The sequence below is a fragment of the Lingula anatina genome, chromosome 4, assembly GCF_051362555.1.
Source record: "Lingula anatina isolate TDL-2025a chromosome 4, LinAna3.0, whole genome shotgun sequence".
Lineage (NCBI taxonomy): Eukaryota > Metazoa > Brachiopoda > Lingulata > Lingulida > Lingulidae > Lingula > Lingula anatina.
In genome coordinates, this window is record NC_141770.1 from 16,646,075 (window position 1) to 16,655,102 (window position 9,028).

Genomic DNA, 9,028 nt, shown 5'->3' on the forward strand with positions numbered 1-9,028 from the left:
CAAAATTTGATTTCGGTTCTATATGGCATTTTACAAATTGGGTCAACTTCAAGAATACAAAGGTCTACCTTTTTAGAAAAATAACCCTTTTTCTTGTTAACTCACTACAGGCCTGTTCTGAGAAAATGTTCAATTTAATGTTATTTACCTATTTGGTTCTCATATTTAGCGTATACAGTGTTTTATATTTTATATGCACGTTACAAAAAGACTCAAAGGGGACAATGGTGTACCTTTATTTAGAAGTGCAAATTCTTGAGAACGTGTATTTAAAAAGTTTTTTAACAATTGCCATCATCAAGTAAGAAAGCATATAGTTTCTATGCTTTGTTAATTAGAAAATACCAGGATGTACTAATGCGCATCGACCCATACGCCCATGCAAATGTAACAGGTGTTCAACACGGCGAATAAAAAGTGTGTGGCATTATTAATTCGCTTGATTTCAACGTCTTCGAACAGCTATACCGAATACAAACCATATTGTCTAAGGTACTCAAATAACAGGTAAGAAACGTATATTACGTATTCTATATAAGAACACAGTAAAGTGCGATTCCACGATTTCAGCTTTTAGCGTCTGTTGCATTACTTATCTTCTTTATATTTATGTTATATACTTTATTTTATATTTATACGTTGATAGTTTATTTATTTTTCTAAGAGATATCTGATGACGTGGCATTTAATCCACATATATTTTACATAGAACCTAAAGAGAATTTACAAAAAATATGATGTCATTTTGTCAAATTTTCTACCGTATTTGAATGACAGGTTTTTTGATAAAGGCGTCGGGGGCAATGAAAGAAAGTACCACTGTGCGAAATTTAATATTGATAATGATGATGATTAATAAATTAATTAAAGGAAAACCTCCAATGAGTAATGAACAAAGGGTAACTAAAAATATTATTAAGATGAAGAAAATAGAAATTCGCTGCAGTTTCGACCTAATTAAACATGTCCTACCGAATGGTTACGAAAACAACACGTATTCAGTATGGCAGGCCATAGGACACTGGGCAACTTACAAGTTGACGGTGAGCTCATTTTGTTCTTCATGTTCGGGATTGATTTTGCAGTTGTCTGTAAACATAGTGTTATTAGAAAAAAAACAACCACAAACAGCGTCAAAAAGTATATAACGTTACCCAGACCTATGTGGAGGGGTGATGTGTGTGGGGGTGTGGGTGGAAATGGAGTTCAAAAGACTGAACTTTATTAGCCTAATATCTTGAAAATCCCAAACTAAATTCACGATTTATTTTGACCTATATAATTTTCTTCGTTACAGAGAGGAAGGAAGAATGAATACTTTTACTCTCGTCGTCGGGATGTGTGCATTGGTGCTGGTAGCTGGACACCATAGTAAGTTGTTTTTCCTTTTGACGAAATTAATCCACTGAGTTTGCTCGGCTTGAACTGGTTTCGTCTTATAATGTGAAGAATATTTGCATGTGTATGATATTTAGGACTATGACGCACTAATACCGTACTTGACAGTTCTTTCTTACACACTGACCATAGCAAGCGGACGATAGCAAACTACAGTAGATAAAATGCACACTGATCTTAAGATTTTTATTTTATTAACTTAAGTTTACGAGAGAAGCGGTGGTTATCAACCGGATATCGACGTTATATTATAAAAATATTTTTATTTTGAACTCCAAAAGAGTTCAAATGAACTTCAGTGCATAAATGCGTCAAGAAACGCATCCACGCACCCAATAATAAACACCATAACATATCTTTTCAAAGCAAACCTCTGAACAAAAAAAAATCAAAATGCTCCTAGGAATACTCACCATGTTTAATTATATATTTCAGATAAACCACACGAATGTTTCATCCGCGGAGATCCTCATTACCTGCAGTTTGACGGATACGACGCCTTGGATTTTCAAGGTATCTGTCAGTTTTCTCCTACTAATATAAAGAATAACTTCCTAAGGGTAGGCCTACAGTATACTGCGACAAATAACGGCACTCTTATACCTATACTTTTAATGTGACTATTTACATGTAAATTTGGAATCCATTTTTTTTCTCAATGCTACTTTTCTCATTGGGCGGTATACTTTATTAATCAAGTCTGTACCGGCTCATTTTGAGCGACTGACAATTTGATCGATCTCAGTCTTGAAAACATCACATTTTTTAAACGTCTTCTTATTTTAAAATCTTTTTTGTTTCATAAGTTTCAAAGTTACCAGCACTGGCATATATTTCCTGTGTTTATTTATCTTAAATTTCACGTGCCTTGTTTGTTGACTCCAGTCATTGACCCAGTACATTGATCGTGAATTAAGGTGCTGGTACCCTCTACCAGGGCCACGCATTGACTTTTCACAGGGTATTCACAGATATGTCTTGAGATAAATAGACGGTCATTTTACTACGTCTGGCTTTTTCTATTTCCCTATAATATCTGCCACTCTGGTAGAGGGTATAGGGTGCTGGTAGGCCTATATGTGTAACACATGGGGTGCATTCACAGCCAAAGTTGATCCTCGGACTAACAGATCTACGAATCAAATATGGCCGCCACTTGAAAGCTTATCGGGTTATCGTCGCAGGGAATCTATTCAGTGTCTATCAGTGGATTGTGAAACAAGCTTTCAAGTGGGTCGGCCATATTTGATCCGCGGATCTGTTAGTCCCCAGATCAATTTGTTCGGAATGCTCCCTTAGCCTCCTATCCTAGAGCCTCAACTTGTTTAAAAGAATGCTTTAAATTTTCCACTAAACAGGCAGGTGTACCTACATCGTGTCGGAAACATCCAATTTTAATATGAATAACCCTCCAACTGACAGCTTCAGAGTGTTGGTCTCCAACAGTCTGTTGCCAAACCATGACGATTTGACCTTCAGCACGGCGGTGTGGGTAATAGTGCATGGACACACTGTCCGCCTGGACATGGAAAGGGATGTCATTTTGGTAGGTGCAAAAGCAAATATATTTTACAGAAATTGATAGAATTATATTCAAGGATTCAGCGAGGATTGATGACATCGAGAGACGTTGTGGTCATATTTATACTTTTGTAACAGACCGATAGCTCGGGTAGATGTTTCTTTATTGTTGTTGTACAAATATCTACAAATATCTCCAAATATCTCCAAATATCTGCAAATATCTGCAAGAGCAATATAAACAAATTAATTTTAAACAATTACATATACAAAATTTACACTGACGAAAGACAAAGACAGAACAAAGAAATAAAAATATAGCAATGCCAAAAACACCATAAAAAATAAATAGGCCTATATCAATTTAGAAATGTATGAATTTAAACTATGGATTGGTCCTTTATTAAATATAGTTGAACTTACCTGCAAGCTCACTGGAATACCTATTTCAGTTATTCAACCTGCATCTCCGTCCGACTCTCAGGTGGAAATCAAATTTTATGGGGCGCGATCTTTCAACCCTTGACCTCCACGTACACATACGAACATACACGATACACACTGAACACAATCATAGCTAACACAACAAACACAGCAAACCTTACATTCTCCCCTCCCCCCGAAATGGGTTCCACACCATTTAAAACAACAACAACAACATCAATCTTTGATTTATATTTATTATGCCATATATTTTTATTTACAATATCCAATCTTTGTTAGTCGTCCATTTCGGCCTGTTCCTACTTCTTGTGGGTCGTACTTCTGAAAGTTCTTCATTCTGTTTTTCTTCATATTCCTGTTTCATTTCATAGATGGGAAGTAACATGTTTCGATGTAGTGTCTTTGATTTTCCTGCACCATCTTCTCTTTTCACTACATACACTGGGATACCATCATTCGGCTGATCTACTACCACAAACACTTCACTCTGCCATCTATCAGCAATCTTGTGTTTACCATCGAATGCGACATTCCGAACCAAACCAAGGTGATATAAAACATCAGACGCAGGACCTTTGAGTGACCTTCTGATCGCATGTAATAAAACGGCATCGGAATAAATACCGTCACGTCGAAGACCTTTGACTTCAAACAACCACTGCTTAAATGGAATAACAGATAGAATTTAAAAAAGTCTTTCAATTCAGAGTCTGTAATTTGTTCAGGCAGTCCAGTAATGACAATGTTTCTTGACCTTAATAAAGACGATGGGTAGGCCATTCTCAAAAACGTTTATGCCAGATGCTAGCTAATATATATACATCACATTCATTCATGAATAATAACAACACAATAGTAAAAAAATGTTTATTTATTCATTGTCAAGTACATATCAATAGCATCAATGCACAGTCATGATTTTACACCATCATATCAATATCATCACAACATATTCATAATCAGTTGAAGACACATTCAAAACTCACACATCGGGAGAAATGTAGGCCCCCTTTCCCCCAGGCAAGAAAAAAATCCCTAAATAAATATCACTTACCTGAGAGAATCTGCTGGATATATAGGACCATAAGACTCCGTGTCTTTATATAGTCCTAGTTCACTAATTAGAACCAATCCAATAGTCTGAGATATCGCCAACTATGATCTAAAATTGGTGTTTTTAGAACTGTCTGAAAAAAAAAAAGAAAATTAGTCGAACTACTGTAAAGAATCAAATTGATAAGAAAAAATAAATAAATTATTTGGTATTCATTACTTTAAAGAACTCCTACTAAGCCTGGTAATCAACAAACCAACGTGTTAGATGAAAATAAAAATTCTACCAACGTTCTGTTTGTATTATACCTAGCCTCAAATATACAAATTACTGATGAAAAAAATATGTACAGGTATTAAATTAGTTAATCAAAAGTCTTTATATGAACAAATCCAATAGTCAATGTGAATAGTAGTCCAATTTTATGCAACAGTGCAATCAGAAAAGTTCAATATCAATGTCTGAATATCGGCAAAAAAAATATTAAAGTCCACAGTCAAATGAAATATATACAGCCTAGGCAAAATATGTACACTGCAGTCAATGTAAAGTTCGACAATTACGCCAAACCAAGCAACCAAATCCTCGACTGTCAACTCGTAGCTGTCCACGTAGACCTATGCGAATCGGGCACAGTCACAAACGCACAGCATTAGATCGACGACAACTCGTCCATGGCCATCACCACATCATCTGAATATACTGATCGGTGTTTTACCGGACAGCAAGAAAAACAATCCCTCTTCACTGGACCGTGTTCTACGGGGCAGCGGGGATCCTTGGCGGAGAGAAAGAAAGTATCCCTCTTCTCTGGACCGTGTTCTACGGGGCAGCGGGAATCCTTAGCGGAGAGAAAGAAAGTATCCCTCTTCTCTGGACCGTATTATACAGGGCAGTGGGGACCCTTGGAGGACGGACGAAAATATCTCTCTTAACAGGCCGTGACTCTTGCAGATATCGATTTGTAGTCAAGTCCCTGCTCGGGCGCCAAATGTAACAGACCGATAGCTCGGGTTGATGTTTCTTTATTGTTATTGTACAAATATCTGCAAATATCTCCAAATATCTGCAAGATCACTGGAATACCTATTTCAGTTATTCAACCTGCATCTCCTTCCGACTCTCAGGTGGAAATCAAATTTTATGGGGCGCGATCTTTCAACCCTTGATCTCCACGTACACATACGAACATACACGATACACACTGAACACAATCATAGCTAATACAACAAACACAGCAAACCTTACACTTTTAAAATAGACAAATAGTAAAGCAATGATATAGGTTGCTTTGAGCCATTGTAGATATCCATACATTTATATTGTACATTTTATCGTTTGGTAAGCGCAGTTTAGCTTTGTATATATAAAAAAACGAATATAATATAATCATCATTGGTTGTTGATATTTTTCAATGGACAGCCCTTCAAGGGTAGCCTAAGTATAAAATCATTTTACTTTATTCAGCTCGACGACGAAATCGCAAACATCCCCCATACAGAGAGCAACTTCAATGTGACCCATCATCACCCAGGCTATGTGCGATTGCTGACAAGTTTTGGGCTGGAGGTCGAACTTCAGAAATTGACCAACGCCAACAGGAAACACAAGGTAAATTGGCTTTTGCTTATAGATGCAGAGTCGGCCCAAGTTTATTTTTAAAGTATTAATTCATAAATTCTCATAACGTACGCTCTTTTCTTTTTTATCATTGGTTTGAATGTGTTTTGAATCTGGTTGAAATAACTGCCTGTTCTTGAAACTCTGCAGGTACAATCAACGAAAATGAGAATACAGCGTGTGGCTTTATGTATTAAGTGAAATATTTCTGTAAAATTCGAAGTGATACACAAGCCGTCACAGTTGACAGCAAGGCTGAATAAGGGTTCGTCGGTCCATGGGCGAAGTCTGAGACTCTTAAATTTTAGTTTTTAAGCAAAGTTGTTTCTTAAATCGCAATTACCTCAACCATTCTTTCAATCTAGGTACAAAGTGCATCAAAGATTCATGCTTCCTCTGGCACATGTCACGAGCAAGTATTTTATTGATAAGATATTCGTTGGTTCCCTTTTTTTTCAACAGACTAAGGTCAGTGGTCGTAACATCAGAGGTTTGTAACTAACATCTTGCAACCAATGCACCAACTTACGTGACTAATCAGACTTGCGTGAAAAGTTTAAAAAATGCGAGTTAAAAACCATTGATCCAATGTGGCTTCAGCACAATACATGGTCATCAAGAACTGTTTGCTGTTTACTGTTTACTGTTTGCTTTCTTTATATCAATCTGGGCCCGTATCTCGAAAGCATCGCGCATTGCGACCTAGCGCAAGCGTCTCGATTCCATAACTCGCCCATACTCGCCCCATATAATACATTGTAGCCTCTGTGTGATATCTCTATTCGCAATACGCGATGCTTTCGAGTAACGGGGCCCTGTTCTGCGTCTCTTCCAGGTGTGGGTGCGAGTACCCGCTTCATACAATGGCCAACTCCGCGGCATATGCGGGAATATGGACGGAAATGACGACGACGACGATTTCTTAACACCGGAAGGCACCGTGGAAAACGATGTCACCGTTTTCGGAAACAGTTGGAAACAGAGCTTGGGGCTCGTCGAACCCATTGAGTGAGTTAATTTAATCCTTAATGAAATCCTTGGTGAACGAAAAAAAAAATTGTACCGCGCACTGTGGATTGAACGTCAAGCTCTTTCACAGTCATGGCCGTGTGAAAGAAATGGCAGTCCTAGTATAGGAATGGAAGTCCGGGGTACCACATATGATCAAGACATGTAAGGGTCGTTGGGGTTAGTACATGGGATGAATTTCACCTTTACAAAGTAATGGGGAACGGACTACGGTTCCTAGCTGACTACCATTCCTGTCACACCGGGTTTGATGTGGAGGGAGGGAGTTGTTTACAATTTTTGGATTACAAAGGCAGCCTAATGTTTTCTTAAAGTGAACGAAACATGTACGAGACTATTTTAAGGGGAAAGGAGGGGTTGACTAATTAAATAAACAGTCGGGAAAGGGTTAGGATTTTGCATTCATTAGGTCTATGATCGATATATGGCTCTAACTGATTTTAGCAAACAACACACTTTTTTCAGGTGCAGATAAATTTAAAACGCGTCACTTTCGAAATGAGAGGCGGTTGTGCTGAAAAAATAAATAGAGCCTTGCTTCAAGATCTTCTCCAATCCGTATATCCTTGGATCTAATCCGTCACGAAATACACGGACCCTTTGCAGCACGGACATGCAAGGAACCACTCATACCAGGCATACACGGACCTACAGTGATCCTTATAACATTGAGCTAGCCTAATTGTCTTTTGGGGAGATTTTTTTTGCATAATAAAAAGTGTTGTGGATACATGTATTTTTTTAAAAATGACTTTTCAAAACCAAAAGCTTCATATTATTTTTCTGTATTTACTTGGCAGATTTAAGTGATATTTATTAAATCATCAGCATTAACCGCCAGTATTTCGATATTGGCTGTGGATTGGGGAAAAAATCACTTTACTCTTATAACATTACGCAGCTGATGAAATTCTTGTCTAAGTTATTTGTTGGATATTGTTACGTGTACATGGACATGTACTTGTGCATCGCCTAGAGTTCGTATTCTACCTTAATTTTGGATGGACTAATGTTGTTGTAGAGAAAATGACACTTTTTAAATACAGTTTCTTCGTGAAACACTTTCTTGTTTTCATTGCTGAGAATTCTCTTATTCTTGTTTTCATTACTGAGAATTCTCTTATTCTGCGTACCAATAAAATCTTTGATGCAAGCTCTCATCTGATTTAAGCGTCACTTTTATGTTTTGAGGCGCTCTCGATCGATCGTTACTTGTATATTCGTACAGGCAAACCGATTAATAAAGAATTTATTGGAATTAGAGGGTACATTGTCTGCAATATTGTACAACTACGATTAAGAGACAGGTTATCTAATAAACAGGGCACCGCTGTGAGGTCGCGTGGTGGGGAGGGTGACTGAAATAGACCCTATAGACCGTCGTGTTACCATCTGGCTGCCAGAGAGCTCGAGATATCTGAACGGAGGTTCTCCTGTAGACCAGAGGCATAAAATTGGGAAGGCAGAGACAGAAAATTGAGAATAAGTAAACCCCTACGTGTCCATAAATTCTGACAACGCTTAACCTGCTTTAATCTGAGGCCGGTATAAATGCCGAGTGATTGGTTGATGCCCATGCCAGAGTTCCGGTATAACATCTGACTCGACGTGTGAAAATCTGCCAGATTATATAACTCTTTGTGCTTCAACCAGAATATATAACGGCGATTGTCAAAAAATCTTCCGACGGTAAACTCGGAAACATAGTTTGCCCTGTTCTTGCTAAATGTTGCAGTCAAATTCCTAATTGCCGTGAAACTTTTTCTACGAGTTTGATATCCATCGATACATACCTTACCTATGTTTTTAATTAGTGTTAACTGCCTCAAACTTCTGGTGAGCCAACACCTATAAAAACGGCAAACAACATAGACAACGCATTCACAGACAACAAACAACGTAAACAACAACAATAACAACAATCTAGGGGAGGCAGGGGCTAGTTGGACCCCGGAGTAAGT

The 9,028-nt window shown here is 37.8% G+C and overlaps 1 protein-coding gene across 1 annotated transcript; it reads left to right on the plus strand.

The window, feature by feature from the left end:
• The first annotated feature begins 364 nt into the window (after nt 1-364).
• LOC106150863 (von Willebrand factor) lies at nt 365-8,225 on the plus strand. Its single transcript, XM_013523877.2, has 7 exons — nt 365-507; nt 1,298-1,371; nt 1,834-1,911; nt 2,757-2,944; nt 5,886-6,029; nt 6,874-7,046; nt 7,533-8,225. The coding sequence occupies exons 2-7, from the start codon at nt 1,311-1,313 to the stop codon at nt 7,540-7,542; spliced, it is 654 nt and encodes a 217-aa protein (XP_013379331.1). The 5' UTR covers nt 365-507; nt 1,298-1,310; the 3' UTR covers nt 7,543-8,225.
• The last annotated feature ends 803 nt before the right edge of the window (nt 8,226-9,028 follow it).

Coding starts and splice junctions, on each gene's coding strand:
- LOC106150863 (XM_013523877.2), top strand. CDS start 1,311: ATGAATACTTTTACTCTCGTCGTCGGGATGTGTGCATTGGTGCTGGTA. Junction 1,912..2,756: donor CGACGCCTTGGATTTTCAAG/GTATCTGTCAGT, acceptor TCCACTAAACAG/GCAGGTGTACCTACATCGTG. Junction 2,945..5,885: donor TGGAAAGGGATGTCATTTTG/GTAGGTGCAAAA, acceptor TACTTTATTCAG/CTCGACGACGAAATCGCAAA.